Source organism: Linepithema humile, chromosome 7 (genome assembly GCF_040581485.1).
Source record: "Linepithema humile isolate Giens D197 chromosome 7, Lhum_UNIL_v1.0, whole genome shotgun sequence".
NCBI lineage: Eukaryota > Metazoa > Arthropoda > Insecta > Hymenoptera > Formicidae > Linepithema > Linepithema humile.
Window position 1 is genome coordinate 11347247 of NC_090134.1, and position 19276 is coordinate 11366522.

At 41.3% G+C, this 19276-nt stretch overlaps 1 protein-coding gene across 1 annotated transcript; it reads right to left on the reverse strand.

Moving 5' to 3' along the window:
- Window positions 1–9505: 9505 nt before the first annotated feature.
- LOC105673474 (uncharacterized) lies at window positions 9506–14393 on the reverse strand. The gene is made up of 6 exons (XM_067358999.1): window positions 14376–14393; window positions 14093–14222; window positions 13947–14003; window positions 13700–13831; window positions 13455–13626; window positions 9506–13238 (listed from the first exon to the last, which is right to left on the reverse strand). Exons 1-6 carry the CDS (start codon window positions 14391–14393, stop codon window positions 12881–12883), a joined length of 867 nt encoding a protein of 288 aa, XP_067215100.1. The 3' UTR covers window positions 9506–12880.
- Between the last annotated feature and the right edge of the window lie 4883 nt (window positions 14394–19276).

Here is a 19276-nt window from a genome sequence, read left to right on the forward strand (position 1 = left end):
TCAAGCAACGGATTTCCATCCGGATTCCACGATGCGTATTTCAGCGTCTTGCTCTTCTCCGTCGTCAGCGATACATAGTTTTTGATCGTGCTCGTTATTCCAACGTTTCTGTTACGATCGATTTCAACTCCGTCGAGCTCGTATCGCATTTCATCAAACATGAACACGACACAATTATTTCCCATTATACACACGTTATCTCTATTCTCATCGGCAGGAGTAACGAGTTTTCCTTCAATGTAGAGAAAACTCTCACACGGTAACGTGTACAAATCCTGTTGCTGTATCGGTATTCGTATCTCATCGCTGTGTCCCAACGTCGTGTTAGCGTACGGATTGTACGTGTGCATCTCATATTTCACGATACGCTCGTCGAAGACGGGCTCGTCAGCGATGTCGAGTATATCCATCTCTTTAAACGTTTCTCACAACGAATCCCAACGATTTTAAAAAGTTTACGTTCGTCGTACTGAGCCTCTTGAATGGTGATGTTTTCCCAATTTTCGTTGTTCTCTCAATCACTCGCTGTTCGTTCAACACGAGCATTTCCTCGCACCACGTCGCCGCAAGTGCAGTCTGATGGTAATCTCCTCTCCGCGAAAATCGATCAATCGTCCGTCTTGATCCATCACACGCAAGGTGATATCGGTAACGCTCCTCACGATGACCGGAAGGTAAATGATTTGCGCCGGTGTTTCCGAGACTTTATATCCCGGAGGCACGTTCGGTGAAAATTCATGTATCGTGTGCACCGACCTGTCGTTGGCGTACGCACCCGTGGTTATGCTGCATTCCACTCGAATAATGTTTACGTTGACGATGTTTACCGAGGAATCTGATTCGTGCAACTTTCTTGGTTCCAGTATACGACCCGTCGAAAATCCAAACAGCGGTCCGATGGTATTCGGTTTAGCGAAATTTATTCGAAAAGCGCACATGATTTCACTTTTCATGGTATTAACGTTGGGACGAAGTGACAATGGATAATCTTGCTCTTCACTTTTTCCTCGTTTTTGCAGTATCGCGCGTTTTAGATAAGAAGTAATGGCGTCTAATTCGTACGATCCTTCGGGAATTGTAATTTTTTCGTCATTGTCGTCGAAATAAAATTTATTGTTCGCTACCGTCGCGTTCGGAATCGTGTTGTAGGTCTCCATCGTGGTTAGGCCGAGCTCGTAGTCCCTATCGCTCAAGTCTATCGGTGGAAAATAATCCACCGTGAGAACGCTGCTTTTACCGCTTAGAGTGAGCGTCAGCGACATTGCCGAGATTCCATCGACGACTGATGTCGATCGATGGCGGATCGATTTTTATATCTATTTTCTGGAGGAACAGGAGGCACAATTGTCCGCAGATCGTTTGATCGTACGTCTGGTAGACCGTGCGATTGTACGTTATCGTTGTATCGGTGTCTCCGAGGTAGCGTGTAAGCTCCTTCGGCGGTTGCAAATTGCCAAAGCTGTCAAAGTATACGGCGCGATCGCCTCTCTTGACGTACGCCATCCAATGCGTGCCCGGCCCGTCGACATCGTCCAAATTCACGATACCGCTCTCATTTTTATGTATCTTGTCGGGTAAAGCGTTACGCATGTAGACACCTCGGAAATATGGTATTCGCATACGCTTCGCTATTTGTAACAACTGTAGATTGGTGGTGGCACTCGCGGGCATCTCTATCGTTTTTTCGACGTTTTTTTTTTTTTCTCTTCAATCCTTTGCCCCGCTTGTACGGAGCGAGATAAATCCCCCGTTCTTCCATTGCTTTATTGTGACGTTTCGTCTCTTCGAGTTTTCGTCGCGCGGCCTTAGAGTCGTTCACTGCCTTTGCAACACCCGCCGCTCCACCGGCAAGCGAACCGATGACTCCCAAGAGCGGTAACAACGGTAACATACCACCGCGTTTCGCCGTCGGAAGCGTTCTCCTCTTGGTTTTCTTCTTTTTTCTCTTTGTCATATCCATCCCCAATTTCGTCTTTGCTTTCATAGCAGCCCATACGGTGGTAGCAGCAGCCCTCTCACCGAGAGTCGCGTCCGCAGCGGTGATCCGCACCCGCGCTTTATCGGCGAGAACGCGATCGGCTGCGTGGCGGTCCGCTGATTCGCGGTTTTGCGAGTACACGATGTCGTGATTGCGGCACGCCGCGTCTAACGGATTGATACCTCGATCTCCTCGCGCGAGTCGTTTCCGCAGACGAATCCCCGGCCCGCAAAATTGGTATATGCAGCCGGGTATATGCAGCTCCAACGGTAGTCGATTTATCACACTGTTCAGTAAACCGGCACCCTTGTATCGTTTCATAGAACGCGAATTCTAACGTATCGCGTGTAAATCACATTTCCAACTGAGGTGTGTTTCGACAGCGCTCACCTATAAATAGGAGGCGCGTATCGATCATTAACTAGTAGAATATCAAAGTTTGTCGGACGACAAAGTACAATGAATAACTGGGATAATAAGAAGGAACGGAAGGAGGTGAATGTCGCAAACGTGTATTGCTAATCGTGTGTTTGAAACAATATTTTTTTTTTCAGGATAATGTCCGAATCATGTATGGAAATAGAGATATTTTAGATCTAGCGACAAATATCCGAGCACCGCTCTTTCCGACATCCGATGCTGCGCACTCGTCGCGTAATAACAAGGATGAGAAAGAGTCTGGTAAAAAATGAAATTTGTATAACAACCGTACACGATCCGTGTGAAAAACATGGATGATAAGACGCAAGGGGTTTGTGAGAAGGCGTGCAGACACGGTAAAATGCTGCCAAACACGATACGCGGTATCATTTGCGGTCCCTCGAATTGCGGTAAAACCAATGTAATGATTAGTCTGCTGGAAAGTCCGAACGGTGTACGTTTCGAAAACGTGTACGTGTACTCGAAATCGTTGAATCAACCAAAGTATCGATATCTCAAAAGATTGCTCGGATCGATCGATGAAATCGGCTACTTTACATTCTCGGACAACAACACAATTGTACCGCACAGCGAGGCGTTACCGAATTCCGTATTCGTTTTCGACGATATGGCGTGCGACAAGCAGAATGCGATACGCGAGTACTTTGCTATGGGTCGACATTCGAAGGTCGATTGTTTTTATCTGTGCCAAACGTATGCAAAAATACCGAAACATCTCGTGCGCGACAACGCGAATTTACTCGTAATATTCAAGCAGGATGGAACAAACTTTAAGCTTGTCTACAACGATCATGTGAATACGGACATGACGTAGATTTACGAAGATTTCGGTACATTGTGTCACGCATGTTGGCAGCACAAGTACGGTTTTTTAGTGATAGACAAGGATAGTACGATTAACGATGGACGATACAGACGTAATTTTAACGAGTTTGCGGTACCGCGGAATGGTTAGTTGTTCTCGAGACGTTGACGATGACGCTCGACACGAAAGATATCGACGAGAGGGAGAAGATCGCGAAGGAAATCGCTCGTACGAGTGAGTCGATTCGCAAGAAGCATCGGACGTTGAAGACGGGTAGAGTGGAGCAAGAGGTGCAATTGGAGAAACGGTTGAAACCGATCGTAGAGCCGTTGAAACGAATCGTCGAGAACATCAAGGGTGACGATGATTCAGTTGACGATCTCGAGATTAAAAACAAACCGGACATCAAACGAAAGCGGACAAGCTCTGAGAAGAAGAAAATCAAGCGTACCTCGTTGACGACACCGATACAGACCCCATTGACGTCACCGATACAAGCCTCGACTCCGTTCCAGTCGCAAAAATTGGTGTTTAAAGCGCCGACATATTTACCGACCGAAAACGTGTTCGAAACCACGGACCCGTCTTTTGTAACATCCGTGAGACAGACGATGCAAACGTCCGATGGTCGGGAAGCTCTGTATGGTCAAATGGGTCCACTGGGTCAAGAGTACATCGGGGAGCTCTTGAGCGGTGACAAGAAGAGAGGGATCGACAACGTGTACGATGTATACTTCAACGAGGCGGGAACGTTTCTCGGAGACAAGGTCTTCGACATTGATAGAGACGACAATGTGATTGTGGACGGTGTGAAATACGCGGGCACACCCGGTCTGTTTGAATTAATATTTAAAAGACTTCCCGACGATACGCTGTGTACGGAGGATGACAAACAAAAGTACAAGAGCATACTACTCGCTACTAACGCTCACAGACGCGGTCATAACGCACATTTACCTGTTTTGGGAAACAAAGGATACAAATACAAACATATCATCACACCTCTGATATCTAAGAAAGGTGGAGGTGTTGCACATCTCAACAAGAGAGGTGCGGGTCGCACGTTACCCAAGTGTAACGTACCACAGACCATGACTGTGACCGACAACGCGGTCGATTACGTGCACTGGGATGATCCGAACGAATTGGTGGATCGCCTTCGATTGCTGGACGCCTCCCGTCAAGCGAGAAACAACGCGCACGATAACGAGTTTCTCTCGATTATCGAGGAACTGCGCGAAGCTGGTCTGATTATAAATTGATCACAGCTTTTCAACTATCGCCAGTATTGCTCGTGTGATGCTACAAGAATGTCTATCAACAAATTCGGACTACAGTTAGGAGGAAGCGACAGGGTGACGAGACAGAGCGGTGGGGGTGACGAGACAGAGCGGTGGAGTCTCGAAGAATTACGTGCGCGAGAATTGTCTCTGCAAGGATGGTGAGGTTTTCAACGCCAAGTCACGTGTAATCAGACATCTCGCCGACCCTGAAGCGGACACCGACGCCGTCAACAAGCTGCATCTGGATCATCACCTCAAGCTTATGAGCAATCGTGAGAATCAAAATCGTATGCTCTGTGAAAATTTTAAGCGAGAAGTACTTTCGAGATTCGAAGATTCGGAGAATACCGAGCGGACCTGGAAGAGAGACCACGACGATTACATCGAGACCAGATACGTGGCGTTGGAACGACAGATTCACGATCTGAGAGGTCTCCTCGACGAGAGTGTAGCGCGACTCGATGGTAAACTCGTCGATCGCGAGCGAGAGACGAAGAGTCTTGTCGAGCGAGAGATTCACAATCTTCGTAGAGCTGTGAAAAAAAATTTCATCGAATACTACGATGAGGCGATGAAAAAGAAGCAAAACGAATCGCAATGAGCGAGAAGGAAGCGGTGAGCCTGGAGAGGAGATCGCTCGTGGACGAGCTCCACGCACCGGCGAGAAGAAACTTTACGCGTAGGCCAGTCGTCGTGAAAGGATACGACGATTTGTGGCAGGCTGACATTGTCGAGATGAGACCGTACTCGCGATCCAACAGCGGCTGCAACTACATTCTAACCGTTATCGATGTGTTGAGCAAGTACGCGTGGGCTATGCCCTTAAAGACCAAAGGTGGAATCGAAACGTCCAAAGCATTTTCCGCGATATTTAGGGAGAGAATTCCGAAAAATTTGCAGACTGACCATGGAAAAGAATTTTACAACAGAGATTTCCAAAATCTTGTCAAGAAACACGGCATCAATCATTATTCGACATACTCGGTTATGAAGGCTTCGGTGGTGGAACGATTCAATCGCACGTTGAAGAACGAAATGTGGAAGTTTTTCACGCTCACGGGATCGTACAGGTGGATCGACGATTTACCGCGATTGGTCTCGGAATACAACGGTCGTAAACATCGTACGATCGGTATGCGCCCGATCGATGTCACTCCCGAGATCGCAAAGGGACTCTTGAGCACCGTGTACGGTAATATAAAAATTGCCGCGCCGGCGAAATTCATGGTGGGTGATTCGGTGCGCGTGAGCAAATTCAAAACTGTATTCGAGAAAGGATACACACCGAATTGTTCGACGGAGGTGTTTAAGATCGCCACGGTGCAACGTACCAATCCTGTGACGTATCTGATTAAAGATTATCGCGGAGATCCGGTCGCGGGAGGCTTTTACAAGTACGAATTGCTCAAGACCGTACAACCCGACGTTTATCTCGTGGAGAAGGTGTTGCGCCGAAAGGACGATAAGGTGTTTGTAAAGTGGTTGAGATTCGACAATTCACATAATTCTTGGATAAATAAAGACGATGTATTGTAATAAACTATGTATATTTTACACTGTATTATAATAAACTATTATACATTTATATACAAAGGTGATCTTTATTACTACTACTACAATATGGTGCAATATTGTGACGTGACGCTTTTCGAGCGCCGTCACAAGGGCGATAGCCCGGCCGAGGGAGCAAAGAGTCCTGGTGTTGCTCCTCGCGTGGAGAGAGCAACCCGCGGGACTCCACAATTTGTACGCGTTGTTTGTATTGTCATTCCCGTTTTATGCCATTAATATCGTTTTTAAATTGTAAGGCGAGACCCCGTGCGGGCGGCGTTGCGTGTTTTGTGCCTCAGGGCGAAGATGCAGCATCGCCAGGAAGACCGGACGCCGAGGGATCATCGACGGGTGTCACGCGTCAGTGACCCCACGGCATAAGGTCAGGTACCGCGATCCCGTCGCCTCCGCCATCCAAGCCCTATCTAACTCCGCTTTGGTTTCAGCCACAGAGTCTAAGAAACGCAGAAACACGCAGCAGCGGATCTCGCCCGGCTGCAGACGGCGCCGGGGACCCCGAAGATGCTGCACCCGGAAGGACCGGAGTATGGCCCGGCCAGCCTAACCAGTCCCTTCCGGGAACCTCGACTCATCGACACGTTAACGGCCGAAAGATTTGAGGAAACCACAGAGAGCGGAGGGGGGCGCCCTGGATGAACTGTGGGCGGTTCTCAGGGGCCCCCCTTTTCGGAAAATCGGCAGGATGCGCAGGAAGGCGACGCGGACTTGGAGAGGACCTGCGTGCAGAGCCGAGAAGAGCCACTGTTCGGTGTGCCGCAAGTGCGTGAGGACGACACCCGGGACTCAGCCCGACGACACCGAAGACGCCGAAGACGTCCACTCGTTGTAAGCCGCCTCTCGGGTAGCCGTAGAGTTCCGTCCGGTTATGGCTGGTAGCGTGAGTTATTTCTGTATTTTGTGTCTCTCACACAATTAACCATAGTTTTGATACCGTGAGCGCTCAATTACGCTCAATTACCGCATGTCCAGCCGGCTCCGGATAGCGCGTAAAAAGTCTCTCCGACTTGCGGGAATTAAGTGCCGACAGTCTCTTCTCGTTACCGTTTCGTTTGTCGTTCGTTTTGTTACCGTACCGTTCTACCGTTACCGTTCTTTCGAAGATACCGATTGCTACCGTCGTTCCGTTACCGTTTCTTTTGAAAGTACCGATTATTACCGTCTTTTGGTCGCGTTAGCACCGTACCGTGGGTGAATGTCCGCGGGCGGATTTTGATTCGGGAACGTTCTCCGCGAGACTGCTGTTACCGCAAAGTTAGCGTCTCGGCGAGAAGCGTGGGAGCCCGCGAAAAATAGCCGATCCGCGACATATCATTTCTGGCCGTTAGGCTACCGTCGTTTAAAGTATATTTATTTGGCCTTCACCGGCCGTATCGGATGATCAAAATATAAGTCCTTCGTTGGCTGTATATAGTCGGATCAGCGGCGAATTATCGTAATCACGTTCCCGAGATTTGATGTAGGCATCGAACTCGATTCTCGTTACCGAATTTATAGGGCGAAGGGCCCTACCATCGTATCAACCTATTTCCGCCGTATCGGCTCCGGCCGAATAGTTTAAGCATCTTTACTCTTGTAAACTAAATCACTGAAATACATCATTGTTAACTGTTAATTATTGAGTTATTCTTGCGTTAGCCTCTCACTCCAGATATCTAACGTTAAGTAAAAAAACTGCGCCCCTCTGCCATATACTGAGCGGGGAGCGGCCGAGCAATTTTAGAGAACTATTGAAGTTACCGATACCGCGGTGCGATTATTCGCACCTGGCGCCCATTTCCGGTTACTGATATCGCGTGAGTTACCTTGCTCCCGAATTTTGTGGAGTACCGCGAGTTACCGAATCGTGCAGTTATTGCCGATTTCGCGAGTTACCTTGCTCCCAACGAGCGTGGAGTACCGCGAGTTACCGAATCGTGCAGTTATTGCCGATTTCGCGAGTTACCTTGCTCCCGACGAGCGTGGAGTACCGCGAGTTACCGAATCGAGCATCTGCTTCCGATACCGTAAGTTACCGAATCGAGCATTTATTGCCGATACTGCGAGCTACCGATTTCCATTGGGCGTGCTCCCTCGGATCTGGCGTGATTCCGAGGCCAGTTCACGTCGCAAATTTTGGCGCCCAACGTGGGGCCCACGCCGTGAAAACTCATTGAAAAGTAGTAGAAAATAAGATCTGGAGAGTGAGAGAGCGTAACTCAATTAGTTATATCTGTGTCTTTGTCAATATACTAATCCACTTATTACATTTCAAGTTCTTTCGTCCGTGTATATGACCAATGTACATATCGTCCATAATATATATATGCTGTCCTATGCAAGTAAGTTGCAATAAGTATATTCTAAGTCCTATATAAAAGAAGAGGACTCTGGAATTTGTGTGCCGTCGCGTATACGTGTGATACCGCTCGCTGTGTTGGCGCGTGCCGCTCAGCTGTAGAGTTTTTCTACCCGTCGCTCGCTCGCGGCCGAACGCGACATAAACACTCATACACGCGCTCGCTTATATAATACCGTCTAGACCGATTTCGTAGAAATTAAGTAGGTCAATAGAAAAACGGAGACATTTAAAGTCTCAACCTGTTCGGCATTATTTCCGCCTGACTGGTTTCGAGCGTGTTATAGAGAGCCGTTTATCGTATCTTTCCGATATTAATTATACGCGAGGCTTGATTTTCGAGATCTTTTCGTTAATCTCGTAAATTTCCGTTATAACGAATCATTCGTATAATATTGTTTGATAAGAGAATCGTTATTATGACCGCTTGACGAACTTGTTTATTATTTGATACCGTTGATCTCAGCTGCTTTCTTTTGATTATTGTCGATAGCTCATGTATTACCTTTTTTTTTTGGATTTTGTTTGTTACTTCTCTTCTCTTAGGCCTCAACGTATAAGGCTGATATTACATGTGTCGTACGACAAGCTTGTCGGACGTTCCGATTGGCTGATACTGGGCATGCGTCTAACTGTACGACGAAATTTTGTCGTACATATGTAATATAGCTTGTCGTTAACATATATCTATATTTCGTGTCATATGTAATGATTGGTAATGATGTATAAAGTATAGTTTAATTAATCGTGTTTATGTCGCGTTTATTATAATTTTATTTGCCCACCTCGTGATAATTTCGCAAACAAAAATATCAAGAAATAAATACCGAAATATCGAGTATCAAGAATAGAGATGAGCGATCATTTTGATATGTCAATTAGCTCATTGCGACTGCAGATAAGTAAGTAATGTAAATTTATTATGTAAATAATAATAATAATTTATTATAATAATAAATTATAATTTATAATTTATTATAATAATAAATTATAATTTATAATTTATTATAATAATAAATTATAATTTATTATAATAATAATAATAATAATTTATTATGTAAATAAAAATAAATATGTATAGTGTTGTTTTGGCTTGTTAACTATTTAAAAGATTCGTTAACATTGAAATATGATTGATATAAATTATATTAATTTGCTACATTTAATTTTCAGTAGCATCAATTATACAAAAAAAAATGTTATGCATTACAACAATATTAATTCATAAAAAAAGAAAAAATAAAAAGAAGAGATATTGGGTTTCAAATTTTCTTTGTGAACGAGAGACTTATGGAGCTTACTACACAACATTACCAACATTATTAAGAAATACAAACTTATTTGTAAACTATTGTCGGATGAGTGCAATATTATTTGAAGAATTACTTACTTTAATTGCACCAAAAATACAAAAGCAAACACTTTGTCGAGAGCCAATATCACCTGATCAACGTCTACTGCTTACATTAAGGGGGAACACCACGGTGACGGTTTCAAAAAATCGATTTTTTTTTTTTTGCATTTTTGTGATGTTTGGAGTCTTAAAAATATGTCCCTATAATATTATGGTGAAATTCATAACGGAACTATAGTAAATATGTCATAGAGTAGAACTTGGTCAGATGCCGCTAGTAGAACCGGCCGCGCGCTACCTAAAAAGATTCGGCAGTCCCCTTGATCTGTCTGTAGGGAGTTTTACCGGTATTCTTTTGTTGTCTACGTGCTTGAGTTCTATTGCTTCAGAAGGCACTTCATATGCACCCGGATTGGACGCACTTTGGTTCGTTACAAAATTTTATCGTTTTATATGAACCAATTAGTTGTAAAACTTTAAACGCGTTTTTCTCGAAACCACGTTTTCGTAACTGGGCGCTCTCATATCTCGGCCAATTTTTATCCGAATAACTTGAAATTTGGACAGAATGTTTACAACAAAATTGTCTTCAGTTGCACGTACGGATTTTTCAATCGGATTATTAGTTTTTGAAAAACAATTAAAGAAGTAACGAATTTTTGTTGAAAAATCGAAAACTTTTTTTTTAAACAGTGCCATTTTGTCAAAAATTATTTTATCAAAAAATCCGTACGTGCAACTAAAACTACGTTCATATACTTTAAATCACAATTTAAAAAATTTATTTTAGAGCTCCCGTTCAGATGCAGCACGAGCGCCCGTGCACCCATGTTTTTTCAGACGAGGTGCACATCAATCACCATAGTTATTATAAATATGAATATTATTTTATGAAATTTTTTTTGTAACATAATATAAGTATGTACTTTTAACATATATAGTTTATAAATTAAACAAACTATTAGATAATGAAAAAAAAATTCACGAAAATAGCCTTTTTTTTCGGCCGTCACCCTGGTGTTCCCCCTTAAGGTACTTTTATATCAATAATTTATTAATATATAAAATTATTTAATATAAAGTGTAGCTGCTCTTGTTATTAATTAATAAATTATATAATAAACACTAAAAAACCTGAGCCGAATCTTATTTGTTACTAATTTCAGTTATTGAACAAGGACAATGTACCCATTTAATAAATGAATTGTTAGCAAATAAAATCTGAGTCTCTATTAGTAGTTTATTATCAGAGTTCGGATTTCGGTGCCGTTTTCCCCACTCCGAGCGCCGCGCGCCGCGAGCAAAGAAATTAATATTTATTATCAAAACTTAATATTTATTACAATGTGTATTTTTTTTGCTCCACGCAATAATGCCCCATTTGCTACGTTAGTCCGCTACACCGCTACCGGCGTGGTCGGCCCTGCATTTCGCGGCGCGTGGCTGTCGTAGTGGAGAAAACGGCACCGAAATCCGGACTCTGTTTATTATATAATTTATTAATATATAAATATAAAATATTAACAACAAATAAAGATAATTACATATTGATTGTTTACTTGTAATGTTGATTGTGCAATTACTTATTTAGATACTTAGCATCTGCAGATTCAATGATGTCATTACAATATCAATATTATATCCATCAATCTACAATATCAGATATAATTGCAGAAACATGTAATGCATTATGGACAACTTTAGTATCCATAGTTCTTAAAGTACCTACATGTGAAGAATAGAAAGAAATTGCGAAAAATTTTGAAATAAAATGTAATTTTCCACATTGTATAGGTGCTGTAGATGGAAAGCACGTAGTCATACAGGTAACACATTACATTTTTCTTAAGTTTTATATGTTTTTTAGTTATTTATTTTTAGAACATTTTAATCAAAAAAACATAATTTTAGGCTTCACCTAACTCTGGGTCAACATATTATAACTATAAAAATTCGCACAGCATAGTGTTAATGGCTGTTTGTGATAGTAATTATAAGTTTATATTAACTGATATTGGAGCGGCTGGACGTCAAAGTGATGGAGGCATATGGTCAAGATCTGATATAGGTGAAGCGTTTGCAGCAGATAAAATGAATATACCACCTCCAGATCGTGTATTTGAGGGACCTGTTTTGCCATATGTATTGGTGGCTGATGAAGCTTTCCAATTAACTACGTATACGATGCGGCCGTTTCCTGGAAAAGGAGGTTTAACGAAGGAAAAACGTATATTTAATTACAGACTCAGCAGAGCGCGCCGTATGGTAGAATGCGCGTTTGGAATTCTTTCTTCTCAATGGAGAATATATAAACGACCTATCAACACATCGATAGAAACGGCAAGAAATATAATAAAAGCAACAATAGTTTTGCACAATTTTCTTCATCAAAATGCTGAGGATATTAATTGTTATTCTGAAATTACAAATGATCCAACTTTGTCCGAAATTGAAACTACAGCATTTAGAGATTTAAGCAATGTTGGCAGCAATACTCATACGCGGGAAGCATCTCAAATACGAAGCATTTTTATGGATTATTTCAATAATGAAGGTGCTATTTCATGGCAAGAAACGTTTGTTTAATAAGTTAATGTAATTGTTAATATATTTTCCAATTTGTCATTTTTAAGAATACTGTGAAGTACTAACTTAAGATTAAAGAGATTAAGATACTTTAGAAAAAGTACACATATTGAAATAAAATATATTTTTATTGACACATATCATTTCCTTTTTTTATTTCTTAAATTCTTAAATATGTACTGATACAACAAACATTTTTTATTTTATAAGTATGATAACGTCATAAAAATAGTCTTTTTCTCTCCTCATGGTATAAATATTCTCCAAATCAACAAAAAAAATAAATTATTTTTACTTAAACAAAAAACTGAGAATATTTTTAGATATTAATAATAAAAAATAACTCATAATTAATTGAAGAATATTTAAAACTTAATATTTTATCACATTAATTATAAAACAAAGAAGAAAATATTAATTTCTAATGAATATAAAATATTCATATACAATACAACATAGGAGTTTATCTTAGAAAAATTTTGCATATCAATAACATAATTGCATAAAAAGAAACACAGCATGAACTTTATACTGTTTTACTTAATTGATTTTTTTTCTCAGCAGTTAATTGTAATAATTGTAATGCAAAAGAAAACCCTTCATTATCTGGAAAATCACGTAATAAATTTCCTATTACAATTATTATATTACTTATATTGTCTTGTGATTGCACAGATTCAGGTGCACGTTCAGATACTGTTTTTTCTGGTAGTGATGTTAAATCTATTTTTATTGGTTCTCTCATGATGCTTGATAAGGTTTCCAGCATTTCACTATTATTCGATCTCTTTCGTCGTTTTTGCATGTGCAGCACAGCATCTTCTTCAAATTCTGAAACTTCACTTGTTGATGCGCTACTTTTACTTGGAATGTTAGTAACAGTCCTGAAACATCAAAGTAAAATTTATATATAAAAATATAATAAAAAATATTAAAAATATTTCCTTACATATATAATTTTATTTTTTTAAGAAAAAAAAATTAATAAAAATTAATATAAGAAAACAAAAACACTTTGTCGATAAATTATATTTATCAACTTTTTTTTTAAAAGAATGCTAATAATTATTTCTGCGCAAACAATATTTGAATATACTAACCTCTGAGAATCCTGCGTATCGTGTAAAAATTTCATATATTCATACCATTTCCATTTAATAGGTTTACTTGCAGCTGAACCACTCTTTTTCTTTATTATATCATTACGGATTCGCGCATATGAATCTTTAAGATATCGCCATTTTTTGCAAGCAGCATCTGGCGTTAGAATTCCTATAAAATAAATAAAAAACACTTGTGCAAAAGAAATAAATAATGATTAACAGATAATACGCGCAATACTTACCGTTTAATTCTTTTGAGATTTCTTGCCAGTGCGTAGCAATGACATCTCGAGATCTTTTTGTAATTGGCAATGTGTGATCCCATAATTCTCTTCTTTTTTTTACACTTGATATCAAAAGCTCCTCAATGTCTTCTGTAACATAAATATTTTTATAATTTTAAGTAGCAGTAATATTACACATACACACATATACATTATTACAAATTATATTATTTTTCCTCAGTAATATTACATATGAAATATTTACCGCATACAGCTGCAGTAAAAGATGATACTGGCTCAGGATATATAATGGTTCCATCTTCTGCATCATATAATAAATTTATTTATAAATAATTAAATTTGTAAATAATGTTTAAAATATTCTTATTAAGTAATAACAGTTTTATTTACCAAGTTGTGGACATAAATATCCATTTTCATCCACACAAATAAATTGATAATTAGAAAAACAGGCATGTTTGTCTACATTCCCTTGGTCAATTAGATTTTTACAAGTAATACATTTTCGTGGAATATCCAACTATAAATAATTATTATGTATTATTATATTATATTATTTGTTAACTTTATTATTTTATTATTATATCATACTGTTTGGTTTAGTATTTCATACATTTACATATCAAATAATAATAATTATTATTTTTATAAATCAAAAATATGATGTACTTACATTATCTCTTACTTCCATTTTTTAAGGAAATTTTAGAATATTTTTATATAGTCTGCACCGGTCACATTTTCAATTTGTACACATAGGTTAGGATTGTTACGACTGTCGTAAAATGTTCATTCTAGTCCAACATTTTTCCGACAAAAATTTCGTAACTGTCCGACGGAAGTCCTCCACTTGGATTTTATGCAGCCAATCGGAACGTCCGACAAGCTTGTCGTACGACACATGTAATATCAGCCTAAGGCCGTGTTTATATTCGTTGCGTTTAAACTTCCGTCTCAACGTATTCTTTTGATTTTTATTACTTAAGGAATTAGTTAATTCAGCTTTGCGTGATCACGTCATAATTACCTTTTTTTTTTTCTTTTACCTTCCCTTCTTTTCGTTTCGTTTTTTTAAGTGCATAATTATTGTCTTTTCAAAATCAATTATTTCCTTTTTGCCCGTTCTCGTTATTTCTTTCTTTTTCGTTAACATTCGTGGATTGATTATTGCGTTCCGTATTCCGCAACTGAAAACGTCTTTCTTTCTTTCATCTTTTTCCTTTTTCTTTCTTTTCACGATAACGCTAGTAATTAACGCTTCGTTTCCGATATATTAATCTTGAAATTATATGACAGCAACCTTAGCCTGCTAACTTTCTTTTCTCTGTTTGTAAAAAGTTTTTTTTTCCTCTTCTTTCTCTCGAGTCATACCGAATAATATTTTTTTTTAAGCAATAGATTGCCTGACGGAGGTCGGATTGAAAATATCGTTACCGTTATTATATTGATATCGCCACATGATGAAAATTTCGATTGTGGGTTTAACGGACTCGCATTGAATTTGGCTGATTTGGCGTATCAAAGTCGTTAAAACGTACAGTTTTCGTGTCGTTTGAAATTGTTTGTTTCTCGTATTTATTCGTTACCGTATCAATTGTGTTTATAATTTTTTTTTTTTTTTCTCGTGTCGGTTACTCGAGCATACGGTCACTTTCGTGTTTTTTTTTTTTTTTTTTGGATTAAGCTACCGTTATTAATTTCCTTTTCATTTCTTTTTCTCGTTCCTTTTCTCTGTATGTCCTTTTCTCTTTTATGCTTTCTCGCGTACGAATAACGAAGGAAACATACGTGAAGCTTAATTGCAGTAAGATCGCGCAAGAGTAGCGGCATTATTATTATCCTTAATTTTTTTTTCCTTTCGGGAGACTTATTGAAATTTCGTGGAGATTTGTGAATACGCCGTCGAGAATCGGCTCTCGGCGTGATTTCTTTTCTCTTTCCGTGTCCCTTTTCGTTTGTCGGCGATTATCGTCTCGTGAGTCAGTTGAGAGTAATAAATTAAGCTTACTTTCTATTTTTGGTGTTCTTTCGTATCTTCGATTTCCTCTCGTCTTGTTAGTGGCGTTAATTATTTTTTTTCTTTTCTTTCTTTTCTTTTTCGTTCTTTTCTTCTATCATATATCGTTGGTTTCTTCTTTTGTTGTTTTTGCGTGTGCGTTTTCCGGTATTGCGTTCTATTGTGGCGAATTCTCGTTCGGTAACTAAGTACTTTTGGTTAGTACGAATCAATTTAGCGTCGTTTTTTTTTCTTTCTCGTCTTTCTTTCTCGTTCGTACCGTTCCTTACTGAGATTATAATTTTTTTTGAGAGTTGTTTTGCGTCTTGACTACGTTTTTTTTTTTTTTTTACGAATATTCAAGTGGGTTTAGGGAATAGTACCGGATAATTTTTCTTTCTCCACATGAGGAAGGATAGTAATCCTCATCAGTGGATTTACGAACTGACTATCGAACAAGCGCGACAACACTTATCGGATAGGGGATTAAGTATTCAGGGAATTTTGCCGGTTTTACGAGCGCGACTTACGCGGTACGAGAACGCTCAGCAGGAAAAGTCTCCCCCGTCTCCGGCACTTAGCCCGGCTGAGGACGCCGCGATGTCACTTGACAAGGGCGCGATGTCGGGTGAATCCACCCCCCGAAGGGAAGACCCAAGTTACCCGGGACACCCCCGTTTCACATTTGGGGGGGAAAAGGAAGATGCCGCGGTGGGAGGAGCGTATCCTACGCGTCCCCCGAAAATTCCGGAGGTTCCCCCGCAAATCTACGAACCGCGTCCTTCACGCGCGTCCACTGCGGAGGCATACAATCTAATGCGTAAGTGGAACCTACAGTTTTCGGGAAAGCGGGGTAGCGACGCGGAAGCATTCCTGTTAAGGATAAAAGAAGCTCGTGCGATCGTGCCGATATCGGATTCGAATTTATTTAAGTGTTTACCGCTGTTCTTATCGGACATGGCGCTTTATTGGGTGAGGTTAGAGAGCGCAAATTGGCGAAATTGGGATGATTTTGAGGCCGGATGGAGAGCGCGATTCGGGGATCCCGATTTTCAGTACGCGCTGCGTGACGAAATTTTCAGGCGTACCCAGGGGGAGCACGAGACAGCTGCCGATTACCTGACGTGCTTACGCGCGTTATTAAATAGAATGACGCCCCCCTGGCCCTTAGCGGAACAGCTTAATTTCGCGCACCGCAATATGCTACCGCGTTTGCAAATCGCGATCCGCCGGCAAGAATTTGGAGATTTTTCCACCTTGGAATATCTAGCGAGCCGCGTAGAAAGAAGCTACCTCGCGGAACAAAATTACCGACCCCCGTTACCGCCGGAACAATCTATTTTCCCGGACTTAGCGTACCGCGCTCCGAAAGGAAAACCGAAGAACCCTGTTACCGTTGCTACCGCTGCCTCCACTAAAAAGGAGAAGAAAAAGAAGGCCAAAACCGCGAATAAGGCAAAGGCTGATACCGATAAAGATACCTCTACCGATACCGCTTCCGACTCGTCAACTAAAGTTACCGTTTCCGCTACCGCTGCGGCCAGCAATGTTAAATGCTGGAACTGCACTAAACTCGGACATTGCGCACGCGAATGTACCGAGCAGCGCCGCATGTATTGTTACCGGTGTGGCAAACCAAATGTTACCGTAAGAAACTGCCCTACGTGTGCGGGAAACGCGGACCGGAGCCAGTAGGTAGGGTCCCTACGACTCCAGATCCACAGGGAGAGACCCGAACTAGATTGACAGATACCGAAACACTATTACATTCCTACGTTACGTTCGAGCGAAACGAATTGCCGCCCCTGCGATACTTTACGATCCGTATAGATAATTATACACTTTCGGCCCTCGTGGACTCCGGAGCCAATCGGACCTTGCTGGGTCGAGAGGGAATAAAAATTATTCGTACGTTAGGACTCGTGACTTCTAAGGGGAGAAGCATACAAATTCGCACCGAATTGGTCGACGGAGGTGTTTAAGATCGCCACGGTGCAACGTACCAATCCTGTGACGTATCTGATTAAAGATTATCGCGGAGATCCGGTCGCGGGAGGCTTTTACGAGTACGAATTGCTCAAGACCGCACAACCCGACGTTTATCTCGTGGAGAAGGTGTTGCGCCGAAAGGACGATAAGGTGTTTGTAAAGTGGTTGGGATTCGACAATTCGCATAATTCTTGGATAAATAAAGACGATGTATTGTAATAAACTATGTATATTTTACACTGTATTATAATAAACTATTATACATTTATATACAAAGGTGTTCTTTATTACTACTACTACAATATGTTACAATATATACATTTAAAACTAACAATGATAATAATACATAAAATATTAAACTATATAAATTACTACACATTATTTACAATTGTATCTTGCGATGTCCCCATGGTAGAGTGTCGGTGGAACCGGATACGACGTGCCGCTTATCGTCGTACGGACTGAGAGCGAGCTTTGACTCCGACACGGTGTACACTTCGTGCATCTTTGAGCGGATGCACGATTGACGCCGCGTCAGCTCGATTTCGGCGTTGAGGCACCGAGTGTAATCGTCGAACGTTATCGTTCTAGCGACTACACTCTTTTTTACACCTTTAACCTTTTTGGTGTCTTTTTGGCCTGTGATTCTCAGCGCGTACATCTTCGCTCTCAGTCCGACAAATTCCGTCATGATCGCGCCGTTATTCTCGTCTTTCATCAGATCGGGTACTTTCTTGTTGGCGCGCGGCATACCGTAAGCGTTGTCCTCGGAGTAGTCGCTCGTGTCGAATTTGGATATATCGCGTTTCATATCCCGATACGCGTCCTCGCAGTGCAGAAAGTATATCAGACTGTCGGTATCGGTATACATAATTTTGCAATTGTCGCGGTAGAGAGGCGCCATGTACTCGTAGTGAAACTCGTACAAGCAGGTCTTGGGTATGTCGAGGATGCACATACCCACGTAGATCGGCTTGTCAAATTTCACTTCGAGTTTTCGCAACTCTACGGCCATCAGATCCTTCGAGAACACGCTTCGGCTGTGGAAATTTGGTCTGGCGATCATAGCCTCCGCTCCGTACCGACCCTCCCACTGTGTAAAAAGCCGTACATCCGTGTGATTTCGCACATTCTCCATGGTTTTGCCAAAAACCGCGTTGTTCATCAATTTGTACAAATTTTTTTCGAAATCATTTTTTGCTCGTGTCCAAAATTGTGTATTCAGTTCTATGTATCTGCGGAGCCATGGAGATTGCGCGAATTGCAGTACGCGGTGAATCTTTGCAATTCGCAGACCATGTCGCACGCATTGCTGTAGATTACGGTAGTGAATGACATAACGCTGCTTATCGTACAGCGTTGCGAGTAACTTGAGCTCCCGCTTGCCGGGCGGCTTATCGCGCGTCGGGCAGAACGGCAGGTCGGCGTGCGCGTCGTGAAGATTCACCGGATACTCGAGATCGACTTCCAGCACATAACCGGTAGCCGAATCGGATGCAACGGACATTACGTTAAAGTTTTCGACATCATCGACCCATCGAAATTTGGCGTAGGGCAACGGTTGACACATTGCCCAGCCGTACAAGTTG